Below are 15,975 nucleotides of genomic sequence, written 5' to 3'. Positions count from 1 at the left end.
AAAAAACTTTCCTCTTATATATATATGTGTGCGCGTAATAATATATATACTTTTTTGTGAAAATACCACACGTGATAATACAATTAATATGAATTATATCTTCCTCTTATATATGTAATAATACACCTTGTCGTACTATGTGTATTACCGAAATATTCTATGTATAGTTGCATAAAGTGTACAATAATTAGAGTCTTGTGGATGGAAATTTTTTTTAATTGAGAGAGCTTTACTCCTTAATGAATTAACCAGACTCGAATTAAATTAATCAGGACCCATTGACTTCTAAATATTATGGTACACAATGAAAAAAAAAGGGTATCATAATCAATTATATTTACAAATAACTCAAATTGTTCAATTAAATATTCACAATCTTATGGGGCAATTATTTACTGACTATATGCAAGATATTTGTGTAAAAAATATTGTCAATGTTAAAAGTAATGCTAGCCCTATTCTAATAGGATACTATATATACAATTTATATCTAAGTTCTTAAAAATTTATAAAGTATAACATATTAATGTGTTGATATAAGAGGAGTTAAAATTCTTTTTGACGTGGCAAGTGGGAGGTACAATTCACAATTTCAATTTTGATGAGGTGACTAACTAAGATGCGAACTAGGGAGTTAATTATTATATATATATGGATATGTAGATTATTTATATATAAGATTTTTCAACTTCCAAAAATTGAAGGATCCTGGGACTTTCATGTCCATAACTGATGGGACTTCATAACTAAAAACTATGTATTCATCGGTATATATGGAAATCAAGTAATAAATGTATTAATTTAAGTAATATTCTCGCGCAATGCAATAATGAACCAACTATTTTGATTAATCATTGATTTAAGTAATAGGGTAATAATTTACAGGATACTAGAGGCCAGATGAATAGCCATTAATTATCCCAATTAAAAGACTGGGATAAATGACACGTGGATTATAATTAGAAAATTTATTCTAAAAGATTTCTAGTGGCAATCAAAAAAAAAAAAAATATATATATATATATTTTGTGTGCCCTTGACCTTTAAACTGCTCTACATCTATACCATCACTTAAACCCGAGAAATATCTGGAAGGACCCAATGAACCAAACCTCCGTCAAGATTGAAGTTAGAATCGCATACTCTCGTAGGTTGATAAGCGAGCGTCCGAGAGAGCACTAAACATCTGCGTGTCAACAAGTAGCTGCAGAAACACAAAATAAAAGCTGAGAGAAGAGAACCAGTCTAGGAGAAGAATTAAACAAGTCACTAAGAGAACTTATAAGTTGATCCATAGGTGGAATCCGGTGTCCTAAAAGACGATGGTATAACATGGACAATAAAGGAGCGATACGGTCTGAATAATTTGCAAGTGCCGAAGTAGGGAGTCACCTTAATGAATGCTCGGTCACAGTTGGGGAACGAATCAATAAAGCTATCCTTCAGAAGTAATGACACCTGAAATGACGAGAAGCATCATCGTTTGTTGCAGGACTATACTCAAGTATGATTTAGCTGTATTTATTTATTTATTTCTTTCCAGGTTAAAGTTTTTCGACTAACCCTGTCATTATTTGATTGCACACTGGTTATAGTATGAGACCTCAGTTCAGAACAAAGTGACTCTAGGTAGTTCCTCATTACGGTCAAAAATCGAGCAGCAGCTTCAGCCTGCACATGTAGCAGTATAGTTTTCACTGAGGACGCAACATGACAAAAGATGTTCTTTTACAGTGTCCCCTATATTATAAAAACTTAAAGCCTACATGAAGGAGCAAGAATAACATGTCTCGGTGTGGTGGTGTGGTTTAAGAGACATCTTCATGTTCGAATTGTACTTGATGTGCAGACAAAAACCAGTATCCTCCCCTCAGGTGAACCAAGACTTAGGAGTCTATCCGCTCCATAGAAACCTTGGAATCACCAGAAAGGGGAAATCCAGAAAGAAACAAACACCAGAACAGCCAACCTCTAAGGATCAAAATTGTAGCACTACAAAAGGTTTTAGAACTGGTTTACAACTTCTAAAAACAAGCTAACTTGCAAATTCGTAAAGTTTGACATTGAGTATCAAGTATAAAATTGGAATTATGCATTTTTTACGATCTCACATTTGGATGATTGGAAAATTTTCCCCTCGGCACATGATGTTTTCTTAATTCAGGGAAGTAAAAAAGGTTAATCAGAATTCCTTTCTCTTCTCCTCTCGCAAAATGTGTATTAAAGTTTAATAACCAGAATTTAAAGGTAAAACAGTGAAATAGAAGTTGCAAGATCATGTCATCTTTTCCGGACTAATGGGAGTTACGAAAGATAATCAGATTTCTTTTCTCTGCTCCTTCATATGTGTGATTGCTTCTTTTTCCCCTTTCCCGGCATGAAAATTTTATAGAAGAAATCACGATTCAAAGATGCTGACACTTTCAGTGCTTCTGACAATAAAATATGCCTCCAGTACCTGCACTTCATTGCAGCGATATACAGGGTGCCTTCTGGCTATGGAGTTTTCACAGGAGAGTCGCGCATGGATAGGTCTTAGTTGAGAAATAAGCTCTCTATACTGAGGTAGAGTTGGTAAGTGACACATCTTCACCTGAGGAATGAAAACAAGTGGGAAAAAAGTACAAAGCGGTAAGAAGGTATGCTATCCGATTCTCTACAGTTTGTTCAGATGCATGAAAAGAAAGGGCAAGAGAAAATTAGACATCCTTGCTCAGAAGTTCTTGCAAAGGAGAGGGGAGGAGAGAAGGAAATTTGGATGGAAACGGAGAGGAAAAGGAAAAGTTATTAAATAATCAACGCAGAACCTCGTTTCCATTAATTTGGACACTGAAATGATTCACAAGTTGAGGGGAAACAAAATGCAGATATGCTTTTTCCAGTTCCCTTGCCCTCCTAGAAGAGTAACCACATAGAAAGCATAGAGCTCCTCGACCCTCAAGGCATAATTCTTCCAAAGTTAGATAACTTGGGAATGAAGGTCCCTCTGGTATACCTCTAAATAACTCCAAACTGTTGAACTTCTCTTGCTCCAACCCCAGTTCCCCTAATGGAGGTCCCATCTACCAGTTCAACTAAAGTAATATTCAACAAGGTGAAGCATCATATCCACAAGGCATAGCAACCAAATTAAGAAACAAAGTCTATCCAGTGTTCCATTTTGCCAATATATGAACCAATTGCGTCTAGTCATAGACCTGGTAGTGACATGGGGCTTATGACCAAGTTTCATATGAAAACACCCTGTTTTTGTGAAGTTAAAAAAGGGAATATAACAGAATCAATACCTGAAACAATATTATATAATGATGATTCCTTTAAGGGATTATTCCATTACTTCATATTAAACATGGCATAAAGTCTTGATAAAGGACCACACAATGATGAACAAACATACCTGGTCCTTAAGCACATTCACATGAACAAGATTGGAGGTTTTTATCTTAAAATCAGCCGGCTTTTGTTGTACTCCCACCTGTAAAACCATACAAAGAAAATGGTAGAATTAAGTAGAACTTCCCTTTGAAGCATGGGAGTACAACACAGTTTTCCTTTCTTTTTTCCTCTTGTGTTCCTCTTTTCGGTGGAGTTGAAGGATAATATTATAGTAAGACTAGAATAAAATATAATGTTAAATTGCAACTTAATTGTCTCAGCAATCTAAATCAACAGCCACCGCTTTTGTAGCAATCTACGTAACAAATTGGAACGTTTTAATGCATGTAATGCTGGAATGACAATGCTAACGATGTCTATCTAATATTTTATTGTATAATTAACAATCCATAGTAACAACCAAATGGCATAGCCGCACAGATATTTCAGAGCTTCTATCCCTTGTACTTTATATAATTATATTGTAAAGAAACTGCTTTTCTCAATAGGAAAATAGGAACTCACTATGAAAGGAACTGGTGCCTCAAGAAAATCAAGCATCCTCCCCGGTAGAACCTGTAAACAATGAACATGTGCTTAATCTCAGTTACTGAAAAGAACATGGTGGCATCTATACGTATTTTGCAGGGAAAAACTAATATAGAAAATCGGAAACAGAAGGTAAAAATAATGGCTGCAAATATCATATTCATCTTTCAAGACTATTGGAAAAGGGAATAGGAATTTCAAAGCTTGAAAGGAACTAAGTTAGGAAGCAACATTATAAACATGAAATCTAAAACAAAAAAAAAGAAAAAAAAATAATTTTCCATTAAAGAAATCTAAAACAAATTACACTTTTCTTTCCAGGGAAACATCAAGCATAAGCACAATCAAACTTAACTGCATTAATAACAACAGAGTTCAACCACATTTCAAACGACAAAAGCAAACAGGTTTGCTCAAAACTTTCCATCTCAAAATGAAGTGAAACAAATCACAAAACTAGAAAACCTGAGGCAACAAGAAGATTGCATAATTCAAGAAAGGCATGAAGAGGCTTATGTGATTAGACTTACAGGTATTAACAAACACTGCCATTCAAATGGACGTATAATGGGAATAAGAGAGAGTACTGTAGCCGATAAAACACCCTGCATCAGTTGTGGCTGGATCAGATCAAAGCCAAGAACAAAGTCCAAAGTGCAACACTATAATCATTTTTCTTCTTCTTCTATTTTATTTTTTCTTCTTTTATTAATATTAATTTCGAGTAAATTAAATATAAAATCTTGTGGTTTGCCCATTTTCCCCAAGAAAGGAAGAAAAAAAAAGAGTATAAAATCTGAAAATTAAAATCAAATTCGTATATTTCTCAAAGGTCAAGCCAATCCGTCAGTATTGTCATTAAAAACTTACATGGCATGTCCCACATGAAATTCTTTTTGAACAGCGGCACCTTGTTGAAAGAAGAGAATCTAAAAATTGAAAAAAAGAACCCTCGTGCAGTGGCTGGGCAGCCACTGGCCCCACGGCAACCACTGGCCAGCAATGGCAATGGGGTGGCCTGCAGCAAGTCTAGATCTGGTCATGGACTTTTCTGCCACGATCAAGCCCAACAAGCTCGCCAGCTGCTGGGGGTCCCAGAGGCGACACCAGCCCAGCCTCCAGCAAGTCTCCTGGGCTCAATCCACAGCCGCTAGCCTCAGTCGAACCTAGATCTCATGGGACCAAGATCTGGACTCAGTCATGGGTTTTCCAGCTGCAACACTAAGAGGTTGCTGGCCACGACCCATTGCCGTTGGTCGACAGTATCTTGTGGGATGGAGCGATGCCACATAAGCATTTAATGGCAAAATTAGATGGATTAGCTTGATTCTCAGGGGGAATGAAACAATATTCAAATTTTTTAACTTATTCTCTCTTGGGAAAAATGAGAGAACCACATAATTTCATATAATTTACCACTTTCTTTTTCGGGGGAACAAGGACTTCTTATGGGACAAGTCTGGGCACGTAAACATCACACAAGCCCACAGATCTGGGAAAGTCATAGGCCTTTCCACAAAGCCCATTGGTGGTGACAACATTATAAACAAGGGGGCAGGAGGAGCTAACCAACAACTCCTAATGACCCTCCAGTAAGATAAATGAACTAACCAGATTCGGGCACGTCAGTACCACCTGCTTCTCCAATAATACTCCAGCAAACACAGCCAAAATCTGTGAACAAGACGATTAGATCAAACGCAAGCTTAACATAATGAACGCCTTTAAATTAATTTGACAGAAAATAAGAGTATCTCAAAACTGAGCTATCTAACAACGGAAACAAAACGATTCGTGTGAAGACTCCCCTGTCTGCTATAAGGATGTCCACTCCATTGCAACAAAAACCTATTCCAAAACTTCAATACATCCTCAAAATTCTTTTTGGAAAAGAAATATTTGACAGGTGAGGCTTGGAAATTATGAGATGCATATGTGAGCTCTTTCTAGGCACCACAGTTCCACATGAGACAACAAATGAAACAGGTACACTAAAAGGGAATAACCACCATAAGAATAAGAAGAAGAAGAAGAAGAAGAAGAAGAAAGCTACAAACACTAAGCAAAAGGCATTAATACAAAATCAACTATTCAGATGCTTCCATGCAAATATATCCAGAATCAGTAACATCAATAATAGGATCATCCTAAAGGTAATCTTTTGTTAGACCTTTCCATAGCTAGTGCAGCTTACCAACCATAGAAATATCCCCGACAATGGTACCAACAAAACATTTCTTATATGAAGAGGAATAAATTAGATCTGCAATATTTCTCACAGAACTACTAAGAAGCTTCTTTGAGGAGTTTACACTTTCAAGGGAGAGAACTCTACAAGTTGTTGCAGTTGTCCATATAGATAGTGCAAGAGCTTCCTCGGCAGCAGCCATCTTTGCGTTGACCTTTCAGTGAATGCACTAATTTGAGTTAAAGGCTCATCATACTAACAACCAGAAAAGTACAATTGGAAATAGAACAGAGGAACGGAAAACCTCAGCTGGTTCGAGCAAATCTAAACAAACTTCAGGCAATCCTAGAGCAGAAACTGGTGGTCTATGGTATTCAATTGCCTGTAAATGTTCGAGTGGCCGAAAGACTATCATGTTTCCTCGCGACGGAAGAGGCAGGGCATGATAACTACAAACTATCTGTAGTAAATCATTCTTATGTTCCTAGACACAGATAATAGAAAAGATATGATAAGTACGACTATATAATCAGCACAATCCAAATAAAACACCGAGTATGATTGCAAAAGAGGGCAAATAACAAACCCTTGCCCAGTCCATTATTACGTCATCCCCCACATCCTTGTCGGAATTTGTGAAAAGGTCATCGTCCTCATCCTCTGAAGCTAAACTTCTAACTGGACTGCCATATATAATAGAGTGTCACTAGAGTAGCTGAAAACGAAATGCTGAAATTTGAAAAAGAAACGCCACAAAAGTGCTGGTGACTGTAAGAAAAGAGGTTGCCGAACTCTAGTCATGAGATGTCCCCAGACTCCATACTATTATGTGTATAGACATTATAATTCATATACAGCTAAGGCCAGAGCTAAATTAATCAGCCACCTGAAAAGTGAATCGGGACTCCCAAGCCGCTCCATAGTTCGGCTCCTCAAGTTAAAAAAAGCCCCAACATCAGGGGAAGCATGGCCGTTCCCATAGCACCCATTCATTCTACCTGAAGAGTTGAACCGAGACTCTGAGGCCTCGGAGGTATTATCATCAATATACAGCGAACTCTTAGCACCATCGCGATCAGATTCCCTTGAGTGACTTAACTCTGAAGTCTCACTCGTAGTAACACTCTCAGGGGACTGAGGTTCCCAGTTCTTCAACGACGGGGATGTGACTCCATCATCGGGCACGAGTCCAGCAGCAGCTGCTGTGAGGGCGATGGCAGAATGAAGGGGTATGGCGGAGGTTGTCCAATCAGCCTGGCTCTCACTACTATCAGGAGAGTAAGAAGCATTCTCGTTGACTTCTTCGTGAGAGTTCGAGTCAGACGGGATGTAAGTTGTTAAGGCCATCTCATTGACAAACTGTGTTATCCTGTTCAGGCGCTCCTGTGCAATAATACTGCATGAAAGTAAGTAAAAGATGGCACCTAATCAAAGAGTTTTCTGCAAAAACAAGCAAGAGACACGACCACACGAGGCCAAAAATTAAGGGGAACATACCCTATTGCCCAGAACTTTGAGGTGGGTAAGATTCTTGCATGCTAAACTTTGTATAGGACAATTAACCCCTCAAACTTGGTTTTCCGAGACACCACAAAGAAAAACCTTCTAAGAAAAATAATGAATATCCTGTTATGTTTTCAAGAATCAAGAATAACCTCATCTTCCATCAATATCTCAAAACTTGACCATGTGAAACCATGCTCGACTTATGAGCCCAAAGCTGGACCTTGTGAGGCAGATGTGGGCATCACTGACCATAATCTGGAGCATAATGCTTGGCTGATTTTATGGTCTTGCCTGACAGGATCGGGATGGCCTTGAGAGGGTCAAGCTTGGACTCCCTTGAGTCCAATATGATCTCAAGGAGCTCCTAATGAGGCCATGACTACGGCCAGGGTCAGCTAGATTGTGGTTGAATTCAGGATTACCTCAAGAGGTCGAGGGTGTATTACAAAATATATAAGATCTGGAGAATAGCCAAAATTTATCTTGACTATTCTGACAGGAAATTTGACAGGGGATTGTCCTATTACTGAAGTACCAGGGAAACGTCTCAAAACAAACTCCAGAAGCTGAAGCAATCGCCTCACAGTTCAGGGGACACTAGTTACTTTAACAAAAGATAAAAGGAGACAGGGTCAAAGCTAACCTGTTCAGCATCTCATAATGTAACTCAAAGAAAGGAACTCTTGTTAAGACGCAGTAACAGCGGGGAGCAGACACTAAAAAACGGCATCCACTTGAAGACATGGGAAGGGGAGATGAGTTTCCGAAAATTCCAGGGGGCCTTTGGACGATTTCAGGTGCATGTAAGCAAACCCCATAAAGAGTTGAACCATCAGCCATCTGCTCAGAGATAGAGGCCCAATTTAGGACAGATATCAGAGAGAGAAGAATGGAATAGAAAAATTGAGGGAGAGGGAAAATTAACCCAAAGGGAGGAAAATTGGAGTTTTGTTCATTCCATCTGGAACACCTTGAAATCATCATACTGCTTTACAATACTAACTTTCAGGTAGTCATGCTAGCAGCAATGACAATTACAGAGTACCCTTGACTAGTTCAGACTTCAAGAGATTGTTAGAAAGGTTTTATAGTATCCACTAAACAGTGATCATTGTATTGCATTTTGTGACTGTTATCAAGGTAAACAAAAGCTTCAGAATGTGTAATAATGCCTGTAGTTAGTTACTTCAATAAAAAGAACAAAACAGTATTTTGATTTAATCATTAGACTCCCTGTCAGATTTATTAAACAATAACAAGATAAAATTTGTCTCTCAGCCTCTTAGCAGCTTGAGGTATACCTTTGATGATTACTCAGCAGCAGAAAACAGATCAGTTTTTTGTTTCAGTAAAAGCAGACCACTGGCATGTACAAGGATTCACTGAGGATATACAATTAAAGAAAAGAATGCACAAACTATGTTCTGCAATTTCAATAATTAACAATTAAGTTGAGAAGGAAAGAGAAACCATGTAAAAAACATACTTATGTTAGTAATAGAAATTAGAAATAATTATGTTAGGAAAATGCCAATTAGTGAACCAAGTAACATCAGCAATGCTAAGAATCTAATAAATGTGCAAACTTAAGCCACATAGATATGCTAATCAGATAAGATTATCAATGGCAAGAATCTCACCTTAAATGAGAAAATGAAGGATAAGTCATCCCTGCCCAAATGTTCCTGTTTAAGATTTTTACAAAGTGAGAGAAATGGTATGTCCTCACCAGAACTCAGGATCACACTTTTTAATAATAACTCCATAAAAGTAAAGAAAAGTAACATTAGAACTGCATTTAACTTGGTCTGAGACTTCCAGAGAAATATTTTGCCCCTTTTTTTCCTCTCAAAGGACAGGACAGAAACAAGTGATGCCTTAGTATGTACTCCCAATCTGCAAGTCTGCTCTTAGTATATGTATAATCACTGATGTGTAGAAGACAGTCAAAGGCTGGGGTCAAGAATTCCTCTGGGCTTTCTCTTGGAGAGGAACAAGGCTTGAAGTTTTGATTCTTAAACTTCTGTGGTCAGTTCGTTTGATAAATTCCTACCTCTCCATCTATCTCTGAGATGTTTGGAATTTTCAATACTCCATGGACATGCAGAAGAGAAATGCTATCCCCACTACTGGAGAAAAAGAAATATTCAAGTATTTCAAGTATTTGCAACTCCAGGCAGAATCTTGAGAAGGTGAAATCTAGATTAGTTACTATTGATATTCTTGTTCATAAGGTAGAAGCCTGCAAATGAACAGCGAGTTGGGGATGCATGATCCTGTACATGTTAGTGAGAGAAAGTGAATTTTCCCATTGGAGGTTGGGTTTCTTTGACCTGTGGGCAAAGGCTTGTATATAGTTTTATTTTCAGTTAATACAAAACATCTAATTACTAAACATGTTTACATTAAAGTTTTTGAATGAACACGCTTGAGAGATATTAGACTGAAAATATTGCAGGGGGGCTATCAAATGCACCACATAGAAGAACCAGATGCTAAGCAGTGAAAGTATTAGTTACCTTCATAAACAAACTTTAAAAAACCCACCATATTTAAGCGCCTTAAAGTGAAGCTTCTTGGAAAAGATCATTAATCCTCCACGAATCAGCTACAAGACATTTATTTTACTCCAACCATTTATTATGCTGCATATGTGACGAAGCCCCTAGTTGAAACGATAAACGTTCTCGATAGTACCATTGTGTTATTATTGATACCCTAAGTCAACCCTACTACAGTTCAAAAGGACAATAAAACATATGTCAAACATATATTTGTAATAAATCTCCTGAGATTCTCCGTAAATATTAAGATGACAAAAAAAAAAAAAGATTTGCCTTATTAAGTATAACATGATCACTTACTTATCCAAAAACAAGCATGTGAAGTTTAATGAGCATTGAAGATTCAAAGGGTTCTAGTTCCTTGCAAAGCTCAACCCAATAGGTCAAAATAGTTCTTATAGAAACCTCAGCAGGCTAGAACTAGACTGAATATAAGATGGTCAAAAATTAAAGATTACCTGCCCATAGACAAGTTCGTTTAGATCACTAAGAGATGGAGTCCTCTCCAGCAATCGCGCCTGGACCATTACAGACAATCATTAAATTACTGGACATTATATGAAACAACCAGGCAAAATTATTAAACTTTGAAGACAGTATCTCATATCATCTATCCCACATTATACTGCATGTATTTCGACAAGCAAAACAAAATCAGCTGCACATAAGTTTCAAACTTTGAAGCCTGTTCAGACAAAGGTATTAAACAAAGAATCTCCACGTGAAAGGTAGGTTGTCCAAATCCTCGATATAATAATGGCCATCAGTTCTTCTGTGCCAGCTAAGCCATTTAATAATTATATTCATACATACATCATTTGCATATTTGTGTAGCATCAACTTGGCCGAGACGTACACAGGAAATTTGAGCCAAGTCAGTTTCATTGTGCAACAAAACAGTATATCTTTAGAAGAACCTCTCTTCTTAAATGTACACTTTTAGTTAAAATAAAAATAAACCAACAAATAAATATAATATTACAAAATGATCTGTCATGTCGCACCTGAACACCTCCAGGAAAACAAAATGCTGCTAAATCCTTCAAACGCATTGGCAACCTCTTCGTAGGAGGATACTTAAAAAGTATCTATGCATCAGAAATAAGGAAATGATACCAAATGGTCAAGAAGCAATAGAGAGGCAAAATTAGCTCATGGGAGTAAACAATCTATTAAAGATCCACACATGACTAAATATCTGCCCAAACTGTACGTATGCTGTTACGCAGCATTGTTGAGTATTATCCAGCACTGAGAAAGACCATCTTTTCGTAAAGACAATTAAGGAAAAAGACAAATAAAGCATTTAGAAGTTGCAAGGACTATATTTTAAGGATAAGTAATTTGTGTAAATCATAATTAATCAAGAAACACAAAAGGTAATTCTGAGACAGCTGCCTTGCTACTTCCTCAAGTCCCTTGTAATAAGGACAAGAAAAATGGTCCAACTTCAAAGAGGATGTTTAACCCATGAAGCATGATGGTGCATTAAAGTGGGACAAGAGAAAAGCAAGAACGACAATTCAGCTGATTATAGGCTTGCATAACTAACCTGAGGTTCCAATGCAGGTGGAGAGGGCCCTCGATACTGCGAAAGCCCGAAGTCTAGTGTTTCGGATTTTGCCATCTCTGACTCCCACCTTTTCCTTCTAGCAAATGCATCCTCCACAACTTCTAGATTTGTGTCCGATTGCAGACCGGCGATAATAAAATGTTCAAATAAAGAGGTGGGCTCCTTAAATTTACTGTTATCCTACAAGAACATCCAGGCATAAATCACTAAAGCAGGCAGACGATAAATATTCCTGTTGAGATAAGCTTACTAGATAACTCCCAAATAAAAATATAAGGCAAACAATAATATCAAATGACAAAGGCATTTAAAGAGAAAAAGCATGGTCCATCACATAATAAATAAATAACGAAAGCATGTCAACAGCTAAACTTGTTTGAAAGGTAAAATGTAAATGCATAAAAATAAAAGAAAAAAACAATGTAAAGGGACAGCATAACAAATCTCACATATCACAAAACGATGAGATGTTCATGTTGAAACGAGTTCCACATATTATTAGGCACTATAGCCTGAAAAATGATTTGTCAAACTCCAAGAAATCCATTTACCATCACAAGATTATTTTGAAGAGCACAGAGAATAAAATTCATTGTTGGTCCAACATTAACAAAAATACCCCAAAAAATGTCTCTGTCCTCCAGCAAACTTAACTTGACAAGGGAAGCTCGATACGTTAATCCATCCTAGAGTGCATGTTAGGGGAGGCCTTAAATGCTGAATAAATAATTGCTCCAATCTCACCAAGTGGAAGTGAACTTCGAAGAAAGACAAATAAAATCTGAGTCTGACACTCAGCTGACGAGACAGAATGCTCATGTCTCTTTTGATAGTTCGAAATCGAAATATGTAAAAGCATTTGATTGAAGAAAGGCTAATGAAACCGGAACAACTATATTTGCTGAAAAAAAGGACCTCTAAGACAATCTTAAATATTTGATGTAGGCATTTGATTATCGCATTGCCCATTAGATGAATACAGGCCAATGATATGGACAAGCAAGTTGGCACTGCTATGTGACTCTCGACTTCCCCTTAAAGACTTCCCTAAGAAAAGGGCTCTAACTTTTTAAAAGGAAGTTGACGCTGTATTAGGGTGAACAAAGCTTAATGAGCAATCAATAAGCAAAAACTAATGGCAGTATATTGAGCATATATGGGCAAAATTGGGTCACCAACCAAGAAGAAAGTGATGGCAGCCATTAAAGATGATTGATGATATCAAGAAAGATGTTCAAATGCTCTAGAAATAAGAGACGTTACAGATTGAGCTCCAAGCAAACAAAGTATACAAACTACTATGAACACTTGTTGAAAAATTCTGAGTTTCGTGGCCACACTTGCTACCTCTTCTGAATTAGATGACAAGCTTCATTTTTACGTAACTTTATAGATAAGCACATTTTCCATCACTTTGTTCATGGTTTTAAAGTTTAATCTTCTCAAAGACAAGAACTTATCAGAACTGTAATTTCAGTCATTCACTTTAACAACACCTAAGGTCCTTTCTCCTTCCTGGAAAATCTTGCATGAGAGAACTAACTAGGCTCAGACATACATACAAGGTAATTGCACCTTAACAAAACCATCAAGCGATGATGATTACTTGTGTTCCCTAGAAGAAAACCTACCATCACTTCTATGGATCCATTCCAATTACTTGCGATGAATGAAGTTCGTCAAGTTTGTAAGCGAACAAGCACACCAATTTAGAGCTCCCAATCTCTTAAAAATAACTGCACGAGCAATAAGAACAGATTTAGGGTACCATAGTTTTCGAGTGGAGCTGATACCACTGTCTCTTCTGGTTTGCCAAAATCTCGGGATTGAAGTTGGACCGAGGACTTTCTTCTTGCAGATTACTCCCCCACCGCCAAGCCTTCTGCATCTGAACCTTCAATCTCTGGAGGCTATTTGATCTCCGGTGGCCAGCAGTCATGACCTCACTCTGACTTCGCCTGTGACCTGGTGCAAGGGGAGAGAGGCTAGGGCTGCCATTATAGACGCTCTGCAATGCCTCACCTGCAACTCTGAAAGCCTCCTCAGAAATTTGCTGAAGGGCCCAGTAAGGGGACGAGGGCCGATCCTCTTGTCCTTCGGCATCATCTCTTCCTTCCATTTCTGCACACTTCTTAGCTCATTTCACGATAATAGAACTAACCCGCCAACCAATTTCACCGAAACTCACAGATGATTCACGCTGTTCAATACTATATCTAACTTTTGCCTCCTCTGATCCCAGAAAACTCAACTCGCCCGAATACGAATTTCTCATCATAACCACGTGATCTTCATACAACAGAGACAAAAATGCACCAATTCTCCCAACAACCAATCCAGCAAATCACAGGTTCGAGCCCGAAAACCAGCTAATTGGTTTGGATGTCCTTTGCAGCACACACTTGGTCAACCTGCATAAACCGGAAAGGAGAGAGGGGACACAAAAGAATCATTATTAACGGAAATGCACAGGGGATAACGAATCAACGGGAGATTGTAACCGCAAAATCAAGCGTTAGAGACCTCACAATTACATTTCAAAAAGAGAAATGCTGAACGGATATTGAAATCTGAAGCACCCAAGAAGATGCAAGGCCGCTAATTAATTAAATTCATTCATCACTGAAGAATTAAATGGGGAAAATTTGCAGGGGAACAAACAGAATCAATGGGAAGGATCATGGCGAGAATGCCGCATACCTCCAGGCTTCTCCTCATAGGGTTCGGTATTCTCAGAGAGAGGGCGGGAGAGAGAGAGAGAGAGAGATGCTTAAAATAGGAGGAGGGAGGGAGAGCAATAAATATATGGAGGAAAGAAGAGAAGACGAAGAAGAAGAAGAAGAAGAAGAAGAAGAAGCAGCAGCAGCAGAGGAGGGGAAGGGAAGGTTGAGAATAAGCCAAAGGAGAAAAATAAATTATTAATATTTAAAAGCACTCCGCCTTTCTTACAAATCTCTGCAAAAATTGTTACATATTCAATTCTTTTTATCTTCTCAACTTCTTCTTTGATTTATTTTTAATCGAGCATGTTTATGTTTTTTTGGTTATAAGCCATACGCATGAATTTAATACAATGAAATAGAAATCATAAATAATTAAAGTTTAATTTATTTTTAGTAGAGCATGTTTGGTTTCTTTTCTTCTTCTGGCTCTGTTGCAAATGAAATATTTTTTTATTTCATTTTCATGCATAATATTTGTCTCAACAGATTTCTAGAGTCGTATTATATTTTTGAAATATTGTAATGTTTAAAACTAACTTGGCAATTTTTCCAGGTACCTTATCCTAGAACTCTGAGATCTCCCAAATTGGGGAGGCGTCTCGGCCAACGACCTGCCAGCTCGTTGACTAGGAAGCCCCCACCCCCTTCTCCGATGAAAAGCCAAAGTTCTTCTTCGGAAATATAAAGGAGGTCATAATTCTAATGAAATAAAAATTTTAATAACTAATAAAGGGGTATAAACAATCCTATGAATATCAAATTTATAACATTTTTGGTTACCATGCTATGGCGTGCAGTACTATGCTACACCAATGATTCAATTTTTTTATTTTTATAATTTTCCTAATTTTGTATTATTTTAGATAATTTTGATAACTAGCATTTGTCATGTAAACACCCTTGTTTATCACGTCAATAAACTGGACGGAAAATAGGACGGATGAAATATGTGGAAAGAAAATTAAAGTTTGCAGTTCTATTTATCCAAGAAAACAAAAAGGAAAATTCGTGACGAAAGTGAAAAGGAAGCAAAACTCATGATTTTTTCGATTATTAATCCTAATGAAAATCTGATATTTAACTTATTAATTTCCAATTGTAAAAGGTGATGTACTTAGCACCACTCTTAAAAGCAGCTTCTTTCCTTTTCTTCTCATTTTGCTATGTTTAAGTTACATTTTCACGCAGTGCATTTGTCGCAACCAACTTCCATTATAGAACTTCCTAATAATAAATCACTCCCAAGAAATGATTGGTAACATATATATTGTCTTTCATCGTTTCAGGATGTATCGCTGTGGTGACTGGTGAGGTTCCCGGCCAATTCATTACGTGACAACATTTGTCTCGATCTTTGAATAGATCGCGTTTGGCAGTATTACGACTAAAGTATTAATTAAAATCATGATGACGACACCCTATCCATCTCATATCATCTTTTCAACACCTGAAAGTGAAATCTAATAATATATACTCTTTTGATTTGATTGTCGGTCA

The 15,975-nt window shown here is 37.3% G+C and overlaps 1 protein-coding gene across 5 annotated transcripts; it reads right to left on the bottom strand.

Moving 5' to 3' along the window:
* Nucleotides 1-822: 822 nt before the first annotated feature.
* Nucleotides 823-14,623, bottom strand: LOC116188080. Of its 5 annotated transcripts, XM_031517211.1 has the most exons (19): nt 14,456-14,620; nt 13,524-14,166; nt 11,735-11,935; nt 11,187-11,270; nt 10,641-10,700; nt 9,259-9,303; nt 8,262-8,458; nt 6,999-7,508; nt 6,699-6,795; nt 6,417-6,596; nt 6,237-6,326; nt 5,536-5,598; nt 4,455-4,529; nt 3,901-3,951; nt 3,398-3,475; nt 2,459-2,593; nt 1,564-1,671; nt 1,393-1,458; nt 823-1,204 (listed from the first exon to the last, which is right to left on the bottom strand). In XM_031517211.1, exons 2-19 carry the CDS (start codon nt 13,872-13,874, stop codon nt 1,130-1,132), a joined length of 2,466 nt encoding a protein of 821 aa, XP_031373071.1. In that variant the 5' UTR covers nt 13,875-14,166; nt 14,456-14,620; the 3' UTR covers nt 823-1,129. The 5 variants fall into 5 exon arrangements, 3 of the variants coding, with proteins under 3 accessions (XP_031373071.1, XP_031373072.1, XP_031373073.1); XM_031517212.1 differs by lacking the exon at nt 11,187-11,270; XM_031517213.1 differs by lacking the exon at nt 14,456-14,620 and having other exon boundaries at nt 13,549-13,680.
* Nucleotides 14,624-15,975: the final 1,352 nt, after the last annotated feature.

This window comes from Punica granatum, chromosome 8 (genome assembly GCF_007655135.1).
Source record: "Punica granatum isolate Tunisia-2019 chromosome 8, ASM765513v2, whole genome shotgun sequence".
Taxonomy (NCBI): Eukaryota; Viridiplantae; Streptophyta; class Magnoliopsida; order Myrtales; family Lythraceae; genus Punica; species Punica granatum.
Note: the sequence above shows the minus strand (reverse complement) of the source record. Positions and strands in the feature narration are given on the sequence as shown.

Excerpts from the sequence above, each read along its gene's own strand:
- LOC116188080 (XM_031517211.1), bottom strand. The coding sequence starts at position 13,874 with ATGGAAGGAAGAGATGATGCCGAAGGACAAGAGGATCGGCCCTCGTCC. Across the intron at positions 11,936-13,523 it reads AGCTCCACTCGAAAACTATG|GATAACAGTAAATTTAAGGA; the intron begins GTACCCTAAATC and ends ATGTTCTTGTAG. Across the intron at positions 8,459-9,258 it reads CCTTCATTTTCTCATTTAAG|ATGGCTGATGGTTCAACTCT; the intron begins GTGAGATTCTTG and ends ATCTCTGAGCAG.